Genomic DNA, 21690 nt, shown 5'->3' with positions numbered 1-21690 from the left:
ACCGCGACCCTCTCAGCACACAGTGTGGTATGTTTGGGTGCTCTGAAGGAAGGCAAATAATTCGCCTCTTTTTCTAGGTTGGGTTATTCAAAGCTGGGTTTAGATAACCCAGGGGTATTGTGAAATCTTATTAGGAAAAAAATTCATTGTAATTCTTTTTGTCCAGAATTTGATTGGAAGCTCTGACAAGAATAGTGACGATTATTTAGAAAAGATTTTGAAAGAAGGAGTAAAGAAACCTGAGTTAAAATTCAACCTTGGGTTGGCGCTAATCTGCTTTGGGACAACTGGGCCCTATTCTCTTTCCACTTTACTGTACAGAAAAAATCACTCGAGTGAAATAAATTTTTTTAATTTTATTTAGGTTTTGAAGCAATGTATAATTTAACCTCATCTTCAGTCCCCTCTACGACATGCGAGTCTGGGAGGACAGATAGTTTTCCAGAGTGCAATTCCTCTCAGGCAGCTCAGAACCCTGGAGACGATGGCTATTACTTTACTTACTCAGAATGCAGCACGCCCAAGGTGTCCTCGGTGACGCCCTCCAATGGCACGAGCAACACGATAATAACAATAAATGGCCGTGGTTTTAGCAACGACTCGTGCCACAACAAAGTAAAGTTTGGCTCTCATGTCTGTGATGTGATTTCATCTAGCGAGACAGAGATCACTTGCAAACTAAACACAGCGAGTTTTCCCGTTGCTGGTGTACCACTCCATGTATCTGTTAGGGTACTAAATCGCGGCTACGCTTTTGTCCGGGCAGATGTAGGTGAAGCAACTCACTTTGTGTTGAAGCCGACCGTTACGGCCCTCTCACCAAAGACCGGGTCTCAAGCGGGAGGCACACAGCTCACGATAACAGGCGATGGATTTAGTAGCACTAACAATAACAATACTGTTCTTATAGGCTCAACAGAATGTTATGTTATAACTGCATCATTTGATAAAATAGTCTGTACGACCCGAGCAAGTACTGAAGAAGCACAACTAGTCTCAGTGACAAACAATGGTGAGACAAGCGTGTGCGTTGCCGCTGACCTTACGGACTGCAAGTACACGTTTGAAGCTGAAAGAACACCAGTAGTAACTATGGCGACTCCTGCTAAAATAATCAGCTCAGGGACAGAATTTCGCTTCCAGATGTCACAGCCTCCGTCTAGAGCTCTAGACGTGACGGTAACAATAGGAAATGAAGATTGTGGTGTAACAGAAGTCGCGTCACAACTAGTTAAGTGTGTTCTTCCCGGAATCGTCTTTGGAGATCACACAGTGACTCTTCATGAATCCGGAAAAGGATACGCCCAGTTCAATGGTGCTCAAGACCTAATTGTAAGTGAGGCGATCGTGTCAAGTGTTACCCCAACACAAAGTAGCCAAAATGGAGGCCTAACCATCACGATAACAGGAAATGGATTTAATCCGACACCAGGTAGAACTAGCGTCGCTATTGGAGGAGAAATATGCGAGATAGTCACGGTAACTTATGGGGAGATCCAGTGCGTGACACCACCTCATTCTCCCAGTAATGCAGTAACCCTTCAAGTCACCGTCGAGTCTGAAGGCACCTCACTGGATTTTCCGCCAAAAGACATTGCATATACTGGGGACGCTACCCCTGTGCTGGTTTCCCTTTCAACGTCCACTGGGAAAGGTGGGGATATCTTGACCATCTACGGGAGTGGCCTGGATGCCTCGCCCCCTGACAGCGCGGTCCAAGTTCACATTGGAGATGTACCATGCGCAGTGATCAACTCGGAAGAAGGAAGTGTAGAGTGTACGCTGGCAGCTCACGCTGCTGGCTCATACGATGTCGACGTGCTGGTTCCGGGGAAAGGACGAGCGTCATCTGGGCTTTCCTTCACGTACAGTTTACATTTAGCGAGTGTCGCCCCTAATGAAAGCGGCTACGGAGGTGGACGAGTTCTTGTTTTCCAAGGTTATGGCTTTGATCCATCTGCACAAGTAAGAATCTGTGGGAACGTGTGTATTCTTTCTCCGACCCATGTCACGACAACCACGGAATTGGCCTGCGAAGCACCAAGTCATGTTTTGGACGTTACTGATACAATATGCAACATAAAAATGGCTTTGAACGATTTAAGTTCGAACATTGGCATGGGATTTACTTACAAAGTGGCATTGACCTCCCAAATAACTTCTGTCACTCCACCCCGTGGAGGAACAGGTGGAGGAACCACGCTCACAATACAAGGCTCAGGATTCAGTAATACCCAAAGCGACAATGTTGTCACCATAGATGGCACTGAATGCACGGTTACTTTCGCAAATTCCACAGTCATCCTTTGCAAAACTGGACCTCATAGCAAGACCATTGAGACTAAAGTTCGAGTGGAGGTTGGAAACAATGGGAAGGCAATAGATGAAGCAGCATATTTCTTCTACGTCGACGTATGGTCATCGCAATTTACATGGGGCTACAATAACCCCCCTGAAGCAGGTAACGTGTCATTTATTCGACGGATTGACTTGAGCCGGAGTTCTAGAATACATTTCAAGATCGGTGTCAATGTTTTGCATGGGTTTGTAGTTTCGCGGAAAGTATTTTTTCTTATAAATGTCTTCCTTCATTTAAACCTCACAGAGAGCATGATAAGACCTTTCATGAGAGACAACATAACTGCGTACATAAATGCAAATTCCCTTTGGTAATTGAGATAAAATTTCAACCGTATTTTCAGAGTTTAAACGGCATTGTGAGGCTTACCTTACCAAGTGGGTAACTGGGACCGGAAAATAAGATGTTTAACCATGGGAAATGGTGTAGGTTAGGCCTTCTTGAATTCTCTGACAGCCTCTTAGGCTTCATCTTGGCCGCTTGGTTAAGCAGTGATAAAGGGTATACTGTTAAAGAAGCTTATGAATGATCCATGATGGATCCCTAGCTTACTCATTGCAATTAATAATTCATAGGTACTTTCGTGACAATAAAGAAGGGACAGACGATTCTGTTAGATCAAGACACACCGGTTCTAAAGTTTCTTCTGATACAAGGAGGTGCACTAATGTTTGACATGGAAAAGCCTTCTCTTCACTTGCAAGCAGAAAACATACTTATCACCGATGGTGGATGCCTCCAAGTAGGTACTGAAGACGACCCATTTCCGGGCCAGGCACTTATCACTCTGCACGGCCATGTTCGTTCAAGAGAGATGCCTGTGTTTGGCACCAAGACCATTGCGCTACGCGAAGGAAAGCTTGATCTTCATGGGCTACATGTCCCGATCACGTGGACACATCTAAGCTCCACGGCGGAGGTTGGCGCAACCCGACTTCATCTTGTCAAACAGGTCACATGGAAACCAGGTGATCAGATCATTCTAGCACCAACTGGAAAATCGCAGCGCGAGTTTGAAGAGCTTACCATCACAGCCGTTCTCAACGATAACTACACCTTGGAAGTTTCGCCACCGCTGAAGTACAAACACATTTCTATCGTCCAGACGTTTGATAATATTCATGTAGTGGAGACGCGTGCAGAGGTGGGTTTACTGACGCGAAACGTGAGGGTTCGAGGCTCAGTACACTCCGCATGGACAGAAATAATCGAAGCTTGCGAAGACGAATTTAGACCAGGACAGTTTCAGACCCAGACATGCTTCCAAGGAAAATTTGGCGAAGAAGTTGGAAGCGATGAATTTGGTGTACAGATCATGATTCATGCTCCAGAGGAAAGTAAGAACTTGGTGACAGCCAGGTTTAGTTACGCAGAAATCTCACATGCAGGACAAGCATTCCGTCTTGGTCGCTATCCGATACATTTTCATCTCAGTGGCGACGTCTCAGGTTCATATGTTCGCGGCTGCGCAATACATCACAGCTTCAACCGTGCCATTACAATGCATGGCATTCACAACCTTCATGTTAGCCATAATGTTGTATTTAATGTCCGCGGGAATTGCTTCTTCATGGAAGACGGCATAGAAACTGGTAACGTGGTCGAATACAATTTGGGTATATTTGTTATTGCCTCCACATCTGCTTTGAATGTCGACATAACTCCAGCAACTTACTGGGTAACGAATGCCAACAACACCGTACGTCATAATGCAGCCGCAGGAGGAAGCCATTTTGGTTTTTGGTATCAGATGTTTGAGCACCCAGACGGCCCGTCTTTTAGACCAGATTACTGTCCGAGAAATGTCTTCATGCTCGAGTTTTTTAACAACTCTGCTCATTCGTTTGGACGCTATGGGTTGTGGATTTTTCCGGTTTATCATCCCATGGAAGGAGGAGGCTGTAAATCAATTATTGTCAAGCCTGCTGTGTTTGGCTCTTTTATAGCCTACAACAACATGCGTGGAGCAGAAGCCGTCAAAGTAGGAGCCGTTCAAATGCACGATTTTAAAATGCTCGATAATGATATCGCTGGTATTGAATACGTATTCGTCGATGTCGCCGATGCTCCGAGAGGGGGTCCCAAGATTAAAAATGCACTTATCGTCGGTCACAGCCAAGTGAGTGAAGGACTGGAATTAAAAATACGCAGCAACACACATTGTACAACGTCAGGCTTAAAATTACCACAGTTCTCCAAACTTGTTGTTGATAACGTCACCTTCGTGAACTTCGACCGAGAAGGCTGTACTTGTTACAGCCTTTGCGCTCAGTGTGAAGAATTTAAGAGGAAAGGCGGATGGAGTACATACGCGATGAAAAATCGTTTTGTGAACTCCCCACGCCGAAGTTCTTTCCGCTGGAGTCATGAATCGGTCATAGTCGATCTAGATGGCACTCTGACTGGTTATCCAAACGGAAGCGTCGTGCCACTAAACGCGAATCTGCCACCAGGCCATTGTTTCTATTCTCCCCAGGATAGCTACGGTCCTCACAATGGAAGTGTCTGCGACTCTACCGTGAAATTCAGGAGATTTGCTTTTAATAAGGCTGCACCAGAATCTCTAATGAGCAAAAACGTGTTGTTGGAAAACAGACATGGGATGGACGTGGTGCCTTTCTGTATTAAGTGCACGACACATCCTCAAGGCTGGGTCACGCTTTTGATACTTGGCGAAGAATACAACATCACTTTTGAGAACGCTTGGCAGATAACAAACATCACCTACAGCGGTATGTTCTACGATATGGAAGAAAATGACAATATTTGGATAAAGCACCGGTTAGTGCAAACGCCTGATCATTTCACTACTACTGGAGTTCATCAAAACAAAACAGACATCACTCCGCCGGCGAACTCTCAACACGGGAGCTGGAGCTTTGTAAACGAGACCAAGGTGTTCACATACATTGCGTCAGGTAAGAATAGTTCTCATACACCAAATGGCAACATACTGCCCCGAGATATCACTGTGCGAGTTTATCGTTGTTTTTATGAGGAATGTATAGTACCGGTACCACCCCCTCCCCCTAAAGGAAGACCTGAAGAAGTCCGGCTTTGGTCCAATGTGGATGACTGGGAGGGCACTGAACCCATGTATGGCGGTTATGGACGAAGGCTGCCGACCAACGGGAGTGACGTTATGATACAGTCTGACTGGTATATGGTGGCAGACATAGAATTGCCATATCTGAACCAACTGCTGATATATGGAACACTCGAGATAGATGACAGACCTGGTATGGTCCTAAATGCGTCTATTATCTTTGTTACCGGAGGATTGATCGTAGGATGGCCGGACCAGCCCTTTCTGTCGAATTTCATGATCAGCCTCCAAGGCAACGTGTACAGTGAGGACCTTCCTTTGCGGGATGTTAATGTTGGAAGCAAGGCCCTTGCCGTATTTGGATTCTTGTGGATGCACGGGCGGCCAAAAAGTGTGTATTGGACTGATTTGGCGGTTACTGCTGAAGCTGGAGATTGTTCGGTGATACTATCCGAGTCCGTCGACTGGATTGTTGGCGATGAAATTGTTATTACCTCAACTACAGTTGAGCCACAGCAAACAGAGAAGTTCATTATAAAAGCCATCTCACAGAACGGGAGAAATTTGACTCTGGACAAAGCTCTCCAGTATAAACACATTGCCGAGACCCACACGGCGGGTAACTGGACTTATACCTTAGCAGCAGAAGTGGGACTACTGACCAGAAATCTCTTAGTGGAGGGAGCAAACAACCCAGCTGATGCTTGGGACCAGTCGTTTGGATGCAGAGTTCTGATTGGCCGAACGGCAATTGAAGGAATAGATTATCGGGGCAGTGCCAGGATTGAAAATGTCGAGTTTAAACGCTGTGGACAGGAAGGCTGGGTTGATGATTACGATCCCAGGTAAAAAGAACAATCAATATGAATATTTTCCGGGTTTTGAGCTTGTAATATGCTTTAACATATGATTTAGAAATTTTATCTATTGCATGACTCCAGAATTAAGGATAGAAAGAAAATCAAAGAGAGAAGGAAAATAGAAAGGATCATTCATGAATGATAACATATCAAAGGGAAACATGGATTACAGATAAAGAACAATAATTTTGAATATTTATCCTTATCCTCTTTAAGTTTCTGTTTTAAGGGGATGATACAGAGGCATGTTTTTCAAATTCTTAAATTAAATATATGGTCAATGCAAAAAAATTTATGTAAAAGAAGAATTTTGGAGCTCAATAGTTTCAAACTTAGCACAGCAACCTATCAGAGTAATTGCGACCCCAAGAGGCCCTGATCGTTTTCCTTCCGGTTCTCAAATAGGCACCTCCTTTTCATTAGCTTGCCAACCAGGGGTTAGGAGTTGAGTCGTAATCGTGAGTCATGAATTCTCAGGTTACAAATCGTTTCTCTTTTTCTCAGATTTGCTTTAGCATTTCTCAATACCGACGACGTGGAAGGGAATACCTCATATGTTAGTGGGAATTCATTTCACGATGGTTTCAACACTGGTATCGGTGTGTTCGGGACCAATAACTTGACAATTAAGGACAATATTGTCCACCACACAGTCGGCCCTTCGATAAGAGTAATCGGCAAGTTTGTCAGTTTACTACGAAATCTGGCAGTTTATTCTCTCTCAATACACACGTACAACGGAAGAAAGGATAAATCAAACCTGCAATGGCCAGGAGCAATAGAGGTAGACCAAGCCAAAGACGTCATCTTGATCAACAACACAGTGGCTGGGAGTGAACGGTTTGGATTTAAAATTAGTGGTGAGAAGTGTTCGGATGGTCCAGGAATATCTGTGGGGAACGAAGTACACGGTGCCTGGCATGGAATGCATTTGCCTTACGAAATAGAAATTGAGGGGTGTTCCATGCTTTCTGGTTACATGACTTGGAGAAATTTCGACTATGGTATCTTCCTTTACGGTGAGCCCAGTGTTATAATAGACAACGTCATTTCCGTGGAGAACACGGTGGGTATGTTTCCTAATGTGTGGGGTCCGCATGCTCTGTCGCACCCGACTGCTGATAAGTACGTTATTGTGAGGAACACACTCATCGTGGGCACGAGTCCTGGTTACGACTGTGCGCATGACAGCATCGTACCATACGCCAGGCAACCATATGGCGGGATTGGAGCTAAAAAGGCACCAGGAGGTATGAGTTATTTACTTAAACACAACGCTTATGCCTTGCATCTACCTTGAAAATTTCACTTCAATTTGACCAACGCTCCTTAATTTATCCTGAAAAATTTTGGTGAAGCTGTTTCCTGATTTGACCTCGACGACCAGCAAACACTAAGGATCAAGAATCAAGACCCTATTTTTATTCCTTTCCTAAAAACATATCGTGACACCTCACACGTGTTGTCGGACGTAACTGGAGGAAATAAATAGCATGACTTAGTTACTATTTATTCAGACCCTTAGACAGAATAAAAATATTGGATCTTTTACATAGCGTTTACCTTTGGCTGGTAAGACGTCACACATTAAGAAATGTATAAAGGAACTTAGAACCTTCACATTCATCAAGAATACTTCTATTTTATCTCTTGTCAGGCGGAAAAATTGGAATAACTACGTCACAATTCAGTTCAGCCCCTGCACGTGGACCGATTATGACGTGGGAAAGCCCTCATGATTATTCAGCCGTCAATGGCTATACTCTGTATCACGAGGTGACCTTCTTCGGTTTTCAAGAGACTTGCGGGAAGAGACATCGAGCGATCATGTCAAACGAGTGGGCTGGAGACATTATACATCCCATGGATGTGCGAGGTTTGTTTCTTCAATGCATAATTTCGAAATAATTTCCCAAATAGCCGCGACTGTATCTTGATCTAAGCCACTTCTGGGTTTGGATATATTCGTATTTATCGTCCCAAAAAATTCTTATAAGTGTTATAAATTGCAAGACTCAGGACGTAGACAGCGAATGAAGGAAAAAACAGCGGAGAATAGTAGCATAAGTAAAGAGATGTTTTAATTCAACAGGCCAGATTCAATTGCAAAAATATTCACTCACATACACCTGGTTAACGCTACTGTGTGATGAATTAAGTCGCAAAAATCTCTCTCGATGAAGGAAGACTTGCAGCAGAGGTTAAATAACTGAGTAAGATAAATATCTAGAGCCGAGAGTTAAAACAGACTGTAGCAGCCTGCACATCATAAAATGATTTGTCAGATCTTTAATCATCCACTTTCCTTTGAGTTTTCCCTGCCTTGCTGCCCTCTAACCCTGCAAACTCTTGTTCTGGCTTGTGTCTCATTGAACAACAAAAATATATCACTTTATTCCTTCGAAAAGTCTTTCTCTGAGCTCCACCATGGTATCACATTTTTGTTTCCAATGTTAAGCGTATTGATAACTGACTTCATCTTCTAGGATTACATTTTATATCAGTTGACGAAGAATCCAAGCTGCTATTAAACGAGCCAACACTTCGGTGGGTCAACCCATCCGATTGCGTGGATATGGACTGTGACGCCAGGAGGCAAATCCTTATCCGAGATCTTGATGGTTCTTTCACAGGCGCTGTTGGGGGTTCGGTAATCTCTAAGGCCGAGTACGAATGGGACGGAGATAAGCGATACGGACTAGGTATGTTGTACGTATCACTTGCTTTACGTAGGCAAGAAAACTAATTATGCACGTCAAGTCTAAACAAATTTGGTTCTCGTCGCCAGTATATGGTGACATTGTTCTGTACTGATTACAAACTTCACATTTCGCACAGGTGATTACCGCGTTCCGAAACCTGCTACGACGTTGCCCGATGGCACTAGACTTGATATGTCAGCCGTTGCTGCAAATAAAGGAATTGTTCGGGGCACACGTGATCATAACATGTGCTCGTGGTATGGTGACTGGAATGCATACAAGTGCAGTGACATTGACTACAGGATGTTAGTTATTGAAAGTCTAGATCCTGATACGGAGACCAGACGATTGTCACCAGTGGCGCTGATCGCAAATGGTTATGTCAACCTTCTTAATGGCCCTATGGATCACGGTTGGTGCTTGGGATACACTTGCCAAGAAAGGATTTCGACATTTTACGGGATAGTGGCGACTGGAACAAATTACTCTCTGTACTTTACCAGTAATGAGCCCCAGAAACTCAGGCTTCACCTTTTAAACAGTGATTCCTCAACTGCAGTCCGTGTTGGTATATTCTATCAGAGACCTCAGAGACAGGATGTGTACAGGGAAGGTATGGTCCATTTATATCTGTTAAATTTAGGCGCTCAAAACAGGTATTTCCGTGATATGACGAAAGAAAAGAAAAAGGGATGACAACACTTTCTTTTTATGAGTGCTCAACTTACAATTGCCGTGGACCTTTCACAAATGATAAAAGTAACGAGACACTGTCATAAATACATCTACTATTTAAAGTATTTTAATTAATATTGTATGACGATTTGCCTTATCGTGATATTTCTGTCTGGGTTCTTGTTTGTCTGCCAATCTCTTTGTGCCTTGTTTACGAACGAACGATAGAACAACAGGAAAAAATTGCGGGAATGATAAACAGAGGAACACAAGGATACAATGACCTAAAGAAAACTCTTAACGCTTAAAGCACAGGGGTTTATTTGAGTTTGCTTTCCTTTTCAGGAAGATTTATAAATCCAACAAACGCAAGACTCCAAGGATCAGAATTCACTTTAATTGACAAGCCCGCAAATGCTCCTAATGACTACTTTGAACCACCGCTGACCAGTATTAGTGGTGCTAACTATTACGATCGTGAACTTGCCACTTTATTTGTCGTTTTGCGCGGTTCCGAACCGGTGGACATCAATGTTATGCCTGTCGTCAAGGTAACAGATTTACTACCATGAACGAATTTATTTTCTCAACTGTAGTCGTTTATAAGGATTTATATCGAACTGCATCATAGTCCTTAAAATAATTTTTAAAGTAATTTTTAAGAGTATGTTTCGCACCTCGAATCGCGTGTTATTAATCAGATCTCTGACGTTAAAAGTTTGACTCTCATAACAGTGTTCAAAACCTTTTTGAAAATTTAAATTTCCATGGGTAGGTACAAATTGGAATGAAGGCTGTCTCCATTGATGACTTTTTCAAAGTGAACCTGGTGAATAACCTAGCTGATCTGTTGGGTATTGACAAATCTCTCATACGAGTGGTGAACATTGTAAGCGCTGACGGCAACAGTCGGCGACGACGGCGATCCGCTGGTGACATTTCCGTGGAAATTGAGATCGCCGATCCTCCTACGGCTTCAAATACTTCATCCTCATCAAACTACACGGGTATGAAAAGAGTGACATCTTGGTACCCTTTTTCATCTTTTGGAAACATTTTTTTAAGCAGTTATAATCTATTTTTGCTGAGGGTAGTACTATAAAAATGTTACTGAGGTGTTCTGAAAATTTTTTGGAACTTTGAAATTGGAAAGTTAAACCATAGGGATGAAAGGAGGAGTTTTTTCCGACGCCAGAAAACATTATTTTCATTCGGATAATCCTAAATAAAACAAGAGCTTTGCCCCCTAAGTTCATGCTAGGATTAGACTATGGATTTCTGCATTCATGTTCACTCGAGTGCATTCCTATGAAAATTCATATCACCAAAAGTGTCAATCGTAACAACTTTATCCCTCTTATAAGGACTCATGTGTTTAACACGATGTGGGCCCCAGTGAAGGTCTTATTTATCATCATATCTGACTGAACCGACTTGTACTTTGTTATATATCATGTTTTGCATAATCATTCTTACAGGAGTTAACAAGACTACATCCTATGATGAGCTTAAAGAGATTGGAGACTCAGTAGTGGAGAACGTACAGACTGGGCAGCTTGCACGGCAACTGAACACTGAAATCGTGTCGCTGGATATAACAGATCCAATCCCTGAGCCTGTTGACCCGACCGGAGGCGTTCGTGCTACCAATGAGACTTGTAAGTTCTTGATTATGCCCTCTCCTTATCGCAGCTTTTCGAAGGCCCAATGTTTGATCAGTGCTTCATTTGGGCGTTGCTTGGGTTGCACTTTGATTCAGCCGAAAGAGAGGTTTTGAATTCTAACATATCCAGGGGGAAATTTTCAGAGACTAGTCAAAAATTAGTTTTGTCAAAAACTGTCCAACAGTGGCCTCATCATGACTTCTTCAACGTTAAGGATACAAGACGAGTATTACACGGGCCAGCTACAAAATGCCATCTGAGCACGATGCCAGCACTGGATTGAAAAACAGCCCTATTCAAATGCGATCTTCATGCGTTTGTCTTTCAGATCAACAAAATATAACGGGAAACTCCACACTTCGGTATGACGAGGTCCAAGTTGAGAAGGAGGCAGAAGAAGCAAGTAACGTGTTTAGCTTCCTTATTCCTTCTAGATTAGAGGTAATGACTGAGCCAAGCGGTGGGAACGAGACTGTACCGTTCACTTCACAGCCCAAACTCAAACTTGTCGACGTTGATGGAAAGTTAGTGACAAACTTAGGGCATGGTTCCCTAAGCAACTGGACTGTCATGGCAACCATACAGAATGGCACCGGAGACTCCATGGCGGTGTTAGATGGAAATGTGACTGTGACACTAGTTAATGGATGGGCGAATTTTACCGATTTAAGTATCACTCACAACGGTTCTGACTACAAATTATTCTTCTATGTCAACAAACCAGCAGCCTCTCACTTCAACGCTACTTCCCAGTCGTTTGAAGTCAAGGAGAGAATCCTGTACTTTACTATAACCACTCAACCCGACGACGCGAACGAAACAGTCAGTTTCGGACAGCAACCCAGAATTGAAGTTCGAGATTCAGCAAACGGTAAAATTGTGGACAACACAGGCTGGAAACGACGTCGTTGGTTGTTCACTGCCTCACTGGCTAATCCCACAGATAATGATGGGCATCTAAATGGTACAACTGAAGTAGAGTTTGTCCAGGGTGTAGCTTTGTTTTCAAACCTCAGCATCGACCTCTCTGGAGAAAACTACATCCTAGCACTTAAGGCCAAAACTGATCCAGCCTCAAGCTATGCCTTTTCTGGTAATTCCTCGGCATTTAATGTATCTGAAAGAGTGCTTTATCTCAAACTGGTCCAACAACCTAGTGACTGTAATGACACAGTGATCTGTGGCAGTCAACCGATTATAGAGATAAGGAATGCGTTTCCAGACTCGCTTGTGGATAACATTGGTTGGAGAGGGAGAACTTGGTCGATAAATGCCACAATGGTCGGTGCTGATAACTCTGTGGTCAACGGTACCACATTATTTACAGTTGAAACCACAGGGCGCGTAGAGTTTCAAGATTTGAGTTTCTTCGACACAGCTCAAGAACGTCAAATGAAATTCTCTGTCATCACAGAACCAGCCTCATCCTACTCAGGCCTGTCCGTAACCTCACAAACTTTCAACGTAAGCGCGCGGGAATTCTACCTAGAAGTCATCACACAGCCCGACAAAGCTAACCAATCAGAAATCTTTGGAGTTCCCCCAGTGGTGGAGGTACGCGACCTTGGAACACGCGCGCGTGGACACCCGCTGAAAGGTGACTGGTCCATTTCTGCGTCACTCAAACCATCGGCTTCGAATGGAACATTAAGTGGAGTAGTAAACGTTACAGTGGAAAAAGAGAGAGCAGAGTTTAACAATTTGTCTGTTTCTTTCTATGGCATTGGATATAAGCTAATATTCGAGTCCAACCAAGGCCATATGGTATGTAGTGTTATGCTTCTAAATTTTATATTTGTACTGATTTCTAACAACTCGAGAAAAATAAGTAGCAAAATTTTCCAGAGATTCGAGATAGCAACTGAAAAATGATTTCCGGAAAAAATTTAGAGCATGAATGAAAATGGACAATTGCTTACTCGCAGAAAATAGTTGACACAGGAACTGTAATATAAATATGAAGCAACCTTTAGTGGCAATGTAATTAAACCCATTTTGATCATGTAGGTTAGTTTCTTGAGTTTCTCTGTATTTTCTATCGATCTACGTTAACTCCAGGTCAACAAATTGATGAACATACGAGCATCTTTCTATCTTTGAGAATCCTTGATTTTCAATACCTTTAAGTCAATTTTTCAGCTTTAATTGATCATTGTGGGAATATAATTTGAAATTAGTTGCTCGCGCTATAAAGTTATCTCTAATTTAAGGCTTTTTTGGTTCTCCAGGTTCTCTCACAGCCCTTCGAAGTTCTTTATGTCAACGACTATTCACCCGTATTTGACCCCGCTAGCGGTTCTTACGATGCATCTATCTCAGAGGACGTTTCTATTGGCACCACCGTTACCACGGTTACCGCAACTGATCAAGATTCTGGTTCTCAAGGAGATGTTTCGTTCTCTTTAGTGGCCGGGAACACTGGGAACAAATTTTCCATTAACAGCACGACGGGAGTTATCACAACTATCGGAGAGCTTGACCGCGAAACTACTGCCGTTTTTACGCTCACTGTGCGAGCTTCCGACGGTGCCGTTCCTGAGAAGGTGCGGTCCACAGACGGACAGGTAGTAGTTACCGTCTCTGACATCAATGACAATGCTCCCTCATTCAACAACCCATCAGTTACCTCTTCTATCCAAGAGAATGCAGCTATCGGTGACGTCGTGATCACACTCAATGCTAACGATCCTGATGAAGGCTTAAACAGTAAAGTCCTTTATTCCATAATAGACGGGAATGAAGCGGGAATATTCACCATCAACAGCACTTCAGGAGAGGTGAAAGTAAATGCTTCGGTGGACTTGGATCAAGAACCGACTCCTGATTTCAATCATTCTTTAGTTGTTCTTGCTCAAGACATGGGAACGCCAAGTATGAACACAAACGTCACACTCAATATCAGCATCACGCCTGTTAATGAGTTCACGCCACAGCTTCAACATAACTCCTCGTTTAACTTCAGTTTTGCCGAAAATGTGCCTGTTGGGGATGGAGTTTTTGTGTTTGATGTTAACGCTACAGATCAGGACTATGGGGAGCAGGGACGGGTGACTTTTGCCTTTAGCTCAGGTGGGTACGAGGAAGACAATTCAGTTTTTCTTTCTTTTTTTTCTCTCTCAACATCCTTCTCCGGCTCAGTGCCTTTCACCCATTGAAGCCTTCTAACGGATGAGTCAGTTCTGCAAATTTGTTTGTTTTTATCAGGGACTTTTTTCCCATGTCATTTAATCTTTCTTCTGCTTTTCTTTCCGTTGAATAGCTCTGAACTACAACTTCCGAAGTCTTCGAAACGTTTGGCTTAAAAAGTGTTTTTCTCATCAGTTTTTACCCTTCAATCAACCAAAATATCTAGGCAAGCTCCTGTCTAAGATTTATGTGGTTTTGTTATTTTTGTTATTTTTCGTCATCTATCACTCGTTGATGATGAAAATTACAAAGAAACCGAAAACAAGAATCCAAATACGTGTTAAAATTTTCCGCGTTAATCTCGCGTGTTTACTATTTTTATGAGTAGTAAGCTCATTTGAGGGTAATTTTTGTACATGCAGGTAACGACGAAGGGAAGTTTTCCCTCAATGCATCAACTGGAGAATTGACGCTTGCATCCTCACTCGATTACGAAACGTCCCCATCTTACACTCTGAGAATCCACGCGCGTGATAACGACCAAGCGGGAAACGTGAAGTATGCGTTTTTTACCGTGTACGTGAGTGTGTTGGACTTGAACGATAACGCACCCACATTTTCTCAGTCTCGGTATGAAGTGAATGTTGACGAGGACACAGCTGTTGGATTAGAAGTTTTTACATTCCTTGCTTCGGATCCCGATGGTGGTTTGAATGGTCTTGTGTCGTATTCAATCTTACTCAGGAACTCATCAGAGTTTAGCGATGGGTTATGGAGTTTAAACTCTTCCACTGGAAAGCTCACATTAAACGGTAAGAAAATGACTGATTTCCTGAAGCTTGTGACTTGCAATGATATATCAAATTCTTGCCTCTTCAGCTCCTTTATTTAACCGATTTTTCTCCATTGAATCCACCGAAGTTAGATATTGGCCCTTACTGAGGGACAGTCCAAACAGTTTTGTAGTTCATGCACTGAAGGTTTCGCAATTACTTTTTCAACACAGCACGCGATGTCGCAAAAATTGATTAGCTAGCCTTTATCTGTTAATCTTTACGGACGTTTTCAACCGGTGAAATATCAAATAAACCAATGATGTAAATGTTGGACATACATTTAGCATTGAATGTTACACTTTCTCTGCTCACCTAACAGTTAGCTGAATAAAAACTGGGAACATACACAAATGAAGGATGTTTCTTCGCACTTGTAAAACAAAAGTGCATTCTGTGTGACGTGGTGACTCTCAGGAAATAACTCATTATAAGCTTTTATAAACTCTTTCTATCGTTTTTTTAGAATAAGTCCCTTCCTAGTTGGGAACTCGGTCTTCAACGTATCACAATAGCTAAGAGTGTTTCCACAACAGTTTCTTATTTTAACGTTTTCCATCCTTAAGCCTCACTCGATATGGATAACAGGAAGTTTTCAACGTGGACGCACACTCTGGTTGTTAGAGCACAGGATGCTGGGACGCCGTTGCTATCCTCAAACACTACACTCATCATACACGTGATTCTCAAGAACGAATTCGCACCAAGTTTTGCATCTTCTGATGTGTCAATCATAGTTGATGAGGACATTGCAAAAGGAAGCGTTATTTACGATGCAAATGCTACCGATGCGGATTTTGGCGCAGACGGAGAAATAGTTTACAGTATTACTGACGGCAACAACGATCTAAGATTCATGATAGATGCTGCAAGTGGTATCATAACCAACGATGCCGCCTTAGATCGAGAGGTTCAGCCTACATATGATCTTGTTGTTACAGCGAGAGACCAAGCAACAAGCAGCCGCAAATCTGGAACGACCACTGTTCATATTAGCTTGAAGGATGTTAATGACAACACTCCTACCTTCGTTAAAAACTTTTACTCTAAGCCTGTCGACGAGACTGTTACCACTGGGGGGGAAATCATCACACTTGAGGCAAATGATCCTGATTCAGGATCCAATAGTGACCTCACCTATTCTATTGCGAGCGGCAACGACCGAGGATTCTTCAGCATCGAGTCCAAACAAGGCATCGTCCGAGCCGCTAAGGACCTAGATCTAGAAACTCAAAACCATACCGCAGACCGAACCTATCAACTGGTTATATTTGTTGAGGACGGAGGAACACCTGTCCCACGTAACAGTTCAGTATCTTTGATCATCACTGTACAGAACGTGAATGACTTCGCACCGCTCCTGGAGCATGCTGATAACCAAATAGTAGATCTAAGCGAAAACACCAGCATAGCTTTGGTTATCTTTGATGTGAATGCAACTGACGGTGATTACGGTGAAGATGGTGTTCTGACTTACTCCTTGACTGCGGGTAACAGTTTTGGAACATTCGATATTGACAACGTCACGGGTAAGTTAGAGCTACAGTAGGCACAGTACCATAAAGACATGAAACCTAGGGAGTCACCTCTTGTTCCTCGTACTTATAAAACATGCGCAACAGACTTACTTCAATCTTTTAATAAGTGATGACAAAAAGTAGATTTTATGCATTCTGCGAGCAAGGTGAAGTGACTTTTTCCATGCAATGCAATTCTCTCCTTTTCCTTAAAGTATATTCCTTACTAATGAAGTCAACGCAGTTTTTTATGTGACAAATTTTTGCCTTTCTGGTACTGATCATATGTTGTCGGTTCTTTGGTCTTCGAGATTTTCTGTCAGAGGTAAGAAGTTTCTAAAATCTTTTGATTGCAATCTTTGACAGGTGTCATCACGTTAGCAAAGGAGTTGGATTTTGAAACAGTTAGTGAGCACAATTTGGAAGTCACTGTGAGTGACAGCAGTCTAGACCCTGGGAAAAGGAAGAAAATCACTGCTCACCTGAGGGTGCGAGTCATTAACATCGATGACAGCGGGATGTACACTGCTAAAGCTCGAATGATACATGCATTTATCGCTTCTCCCTTGAATCCCGCTGGTTTGGCTGGCGTTCCCCACAAATCTGACTTGGAGGTGCTTTTAGCATTTGAGAATGGAACGGAGATAGACATCACTTCAGAAGGGGACCGTTATACGGTTGACGACTCTTCGAAATCCAATGGTCTCTTCAGCGCTACTACTAATGGCGGACTTTTCATCGTCGCAAACGACCGAAGTTTGTTCGGAACAGGCAAACTAATCGTACATGTCACGAATGTCAATTCTGTTGAAGTCAATGTTACTGTGGTGGGCAGTAATAACCTTACTGTCAGTGCTGTGCCTTATCCTGAAACTCCCGGCGCATCAAAGGTCACAGAACTAAAACAGGTTATCTCCGGACATTATCAGCGGGTGTTACTCAAAGTTCTTGTCGCCTTGACAAATGGACAAGTCGTTGATGTTTCTAGTAATCATAACACTACTTTTACGTTTAAAAACGCTCAGCAAATAGGAGGTAAATATGAATTTGGACCCTCTCCAAACAATTTGTTTTCGATCGAAGGAAATGGTTTGAGCGGAGAAGTCTTGTTGCAAGCAGAGTTCGCGCGCAGTCATGCTGCAGTTCTTAACTTGCCCTTGTCTTCGAAGGTCTTTAAGCCGGTAAACATCGTTCGGTTTGGCTTGGAAAATGTCAATATGACTCTTAGTGGTTTTGCTATAGAAAAAACTACCTCGGCGTTTGCTGAATTGTTAATGGATGATGGATCGAGCTATTTAATCAACAACTTCACAAGTTACAGTGGCTTGCTATCGTTTTCCTCAAGCAACCCTGGTTCAGCAAAAATCGATGCACTGTCTGGCGTGGTGACCTTGGTCGCAGACAGCAGTAGTCGTGTTACTATTACGGCCAGCCTCATTGTAAATGCGAGTGTCACAGCAGAATTTGCCTTCTATTGCAACCTGGAGCCAAAGGTCGGTGAAGTTGATATCGGAGAGAGGGAGGGCCCACCCATCCCGATGCTTGATAAAGACGACACATGGAAAATGCCCATCAGGGTAAACCCTGGCTCTATGGGAATCTTGGCAGTACAGGTAGAGATTCAGTTCGACTCGGATGACTTACAGCTTGAAAGAGCTTTTACTTCTTTACCATATGATGTGGCTGGAAACGTGGTGACCATATTTGGACCAGTAGCAGCATACGAAGCTTTCTCGGAAAGTGTTGGCGAGCTTTCCTTCACTTCCAAGAAAAAGGGAGTCCCTGAGGTTATGGTTCAAGTTTTCAGAACAGTCAATAAGGAACTTTCGGCGGTGCCGAGTAAAAACGTGACAGTGTCTTCTTGTTCGAATAAGATATCGGGTGACGTAGATGTGGACTGTACGTTTGACATTGTTGACGTCGCTTTCATCAGTGCCTACATCACTGCCTCTTCGAAATCTCGGTTCACTGACGAGATGAGGAAACGTATGGATGTTGACTGGAACGAAGTCATCGAGGTTAACGACGCGTTTTTCTTGTCGCTTATTTATCTGAAAAGCGCCAAATTTGTGACTGAGCTGACCTACCAAATACCTGACCACAACAGGGAGTCTTCTGATCGATGTGGCTTAGAATTCTCTCTGAAGTTAGCTAACAAGGATGGATCACCAGTTACAAACATGCAAACAGAAGTATATTTTGTCTTCTCGCATCAGGGTGCAGACGTTGGTGCGCAACTTGCACGTACAACTTTTTCCTCGGGAACTCCGAAAGCTTTAGACGGTGCTTCGTCCGTAGTTGGCTTAATAAAAGCTAGTTTTGCCAACGAGAAGTTTATTATTGCAACTGCCAACTCCGAACTGGAGGCTACCGACGTGGGTGTGACTATCCTGCAAGAGACACCTATCGACGGAACAAAACATGTCGTTGCGATGTTCTCCTCCTCTAATCCTGTCTCCAAATTGGATGCCATTACCTGGGCTGAAAATCAGGCGATCTTTGCACCACAGCGTAAATTGCAACTATCCGAGTCGACTAAAACTTGCAATGAAAACGATGACGATCCGCTCGTTACGGTAACTGTGGAACTTACCTTCGACGGCGATTACGATCAGGTAATCGGAGGCAAGGAGGAGCAGTTTCAGGCTTACTGCGAGAACCAGTTATCTAAGATCTACCCCGATGCGACTTTCTCTGACTGCCGTGTCCGAAAGGGTAGCATCATAGCCACATTTAACATGACTTTGCGCAAATCGAAGAAACAAGCGACGATAGACAACCTTTGGGACGACGTGAAAGAGGGGCTGAAATTCGAATTTAATGGTGCAACTCTTACAACACGACCGATCATGAGGGTGGATGATGAACAAATGAAAGTAGTAGATGCTCCTAAAGACGAAGACGGCATGGCGTTGTATATCATCATTATTGCTTGTGTTGCAGGGTTTTTAGTAATTTTCATAGTTGTCATAGTAATTTACTGTCGGTGCCGGAAAGGCAGAGCGATCAAAGTTAATCCAACGCCACCAGAAACTCCGGACATATTCATCGACAGTGGAAAAGATTCTAAAGAAAAAGAATCTAAAGCTTTTGGAGTGGAAGCTAAGTATCTTAAACCCAGTGGTAGTGCGACCTGGTCTGTGCACAGCTCTACAGAGTCGACACGAAGCGATGATAAAAGAAAATGTATGCCTCCAGTTGCTTTTGCAGAAACTATAGAACCAGCTTTTGAAGAGGTAGAGGAACCACTGCCAAGTTCTGAGGTAAAATTTTTTACTGAAATCGAAAAATACCGGTCTGACCAGCATAACTGACTCTGAATCTTGTTGTGGTTCGGGTGTGAGTTCCTCGTCATGTTATTAATTTTTGTTCTTGGGAAGATGAGAACATTACGTTCCTCCTGGAAGGTTTGGCCTTGAAAAGATACCTGGAATTTATATAAACCTGCTTTCTTATTACAATCCGATCACCTATGAATAAGGTGCGTGTAAAAATCACACTTTTTCGTCCAATGTGAAAAGAATCAACACAGTGGATACATCAAGCATAGATAGTGTCATAATGCGTCATTTGAGTTCCCTTCAGCACCTTATCTGGTGTAGATTCTCGCTTAGGTAGCATACTTAGTCTACAACCTTGCGAGTACTTGTGCAATGAACATGCAAATAACTTATGGGTTAAAATATTCTTAAAGTACTGAAAATTATGCCTTATTTTGCAGAGTCCAAAGCTGACATTGAAAGATGACGCTGATCGTCCAAAACCAATTCTTGCATTTTCTGCCGTCCCGTCCAAACAAGGAACACCCAGAACTACTCCAAATATCAGCAGGAAATCTTCACCGGTCCACAGTTCCAAAGGCAGTCTTCGGACGAGTGAGGATACGGACACGTCTCCAGTTCCTCCCACTTCTCCTGAACTTTCGTCATCAACTACAAGCTCTCGGACTGAAATCCAATCCCCTGTTAAATCGTTGCCAGCTTTGGAAGAAACTGTGGTCATGGGGGATGTACTTGATGACGATGATGATGATGACTTTGATGAGAGTTTGAGAAAAGAGGCATTCCTACGTAGGCGAACGTCATCTGTCGGGGACAACATTGACCTGCTCAATATGCCGGGTTTCCTGGTGGTCACAAGTGAGAACTTGCTATAAGATATCTCTGCTTAACCCTTTAACTCCCAAGATCTCATTAGTAATTCTTTTTACTATCTGCCATACAATTCTTATGAAATAGATTTGGAGAATTTGGTGTTGGATCAACTGATAATCCCCTAATTGATATTTTTCTTTATTCTCATCACTCCTATGCTTGACATTGTATTGATTTTGTAAGGAGTAATTTTCTCTTGATCACTCATGGGAGGTAAACGGTTAAAACCAGAGGAGTAAAACTAATTTTCCGCCTTGTCAGTGTGTAGTGGGTCAATAGCTAAAATATATAAGGGGTAGAGGCACCATAAGAGGGTTATTAGAGGGGGGGTGAGGAATCCGCTTTAGAAAACTACTTCTTCATCGTTGAGCAATCAATTGATCTTTATCACATAAGAAGTATCTGAGGTAAATAGGCGGAATATCCTAAGGGAAAGAGGCACCATTGGAAGGGGTAAACACGCGTGGGAAAATTTACAAACCTGCTGTAGAAAATCACTCGCCTATAACTGAGGAATAAAATAAATATTTTTCATCGTCAAGGTGTAAATGGGTAATCCCTTAAAATACCCTTAGGAAAGGAACAGCTCAGGATGGGTATCATCCGGGGCTGCGCACACGATGGGGAGGTAACAACACTCCTCGTCGGGGTATACTAGGGTAAGAAGTATAAGCATCTTTTTGCGAGTCTGTCTTGAGTGCAGACTATTCCTTAGTCTCGTTTGTCCTGAATTATCTCTAAGTGTCGAAATCTG

General features: G+C 43.0%; 1 protein-coding gene across 1 annotated transcript in view; it reads left to right on the top strand.

Moving 5' to 3' along the window:
* The window catches only part of LOC131791047 (fibrocystin-L), a 42524-nt gene that overhangs the window by 18689 nt on the left and 2145 nt on the right, over positions 1-21690 (top strand). Inside the window, exons 25-39 of the mRNA XM_059108360.2 lie at positions 365-2461; positions 2935-6250; positions 6770-7515; positions 7923-8141; positions 8752-8967; positions 9104-9580; positions 9988-10193; positions 10418-10649; positions 11121-11300; positions 11635-13070; positions 13535-14375; positions 14855-15244; positions 15832-16794; positions 17149-20045; positions 20504-20921. Coding sequence (XP_058964343.2) covers positions 365-2461; positions 2935-6250; positions 6770-7515; positions 7923-8141; positions 8752-8967; positions 9104-9580; positions 9988-10193; positions 10418-10649; positions 11121-11300; positions 11635-13070; positions 13535-14375; positions 14855-15244; positions 15832-16794; positions 17149-20045; positions 20504-20921 — 14634 coding nt within the window. The remainder of the gene's footprint in view (positions 1-364; positions 2462-2934; positions 6251-6769; positions 7516-7922; positions 8142-8751; positions 8968-9103; positions 9581-9987; positions 10194-10417; positions 10650-11120; positions 11301-11634; positions 13071-13534; positions 14376-14854; positions 15245-15831; positions 16795-17148; positions 20046-20503; positions 20922-21690) is intronic.

This window comes from Pocillopora verrucosa, chromosome 8 (genome assembly GCF_036669915.1).
Source record: "Pocillopora verrucosa isolate sample1 chromosome 8, ASM3666991v2, whole genome shotgun sequence".
NCBI classification, from domain to species: domain Eukaryota; kingdom Metazoa; phylum Cnidaria; class Anthozoa; order Scleractinia; family Pocilloporidae; genus Pocillopora; species Pocillopora verrucosa.
Note: the sequence above shows the minus strand (reverse complement) of the source record. Positions and strands in the feature narration are given on the sequence as shown.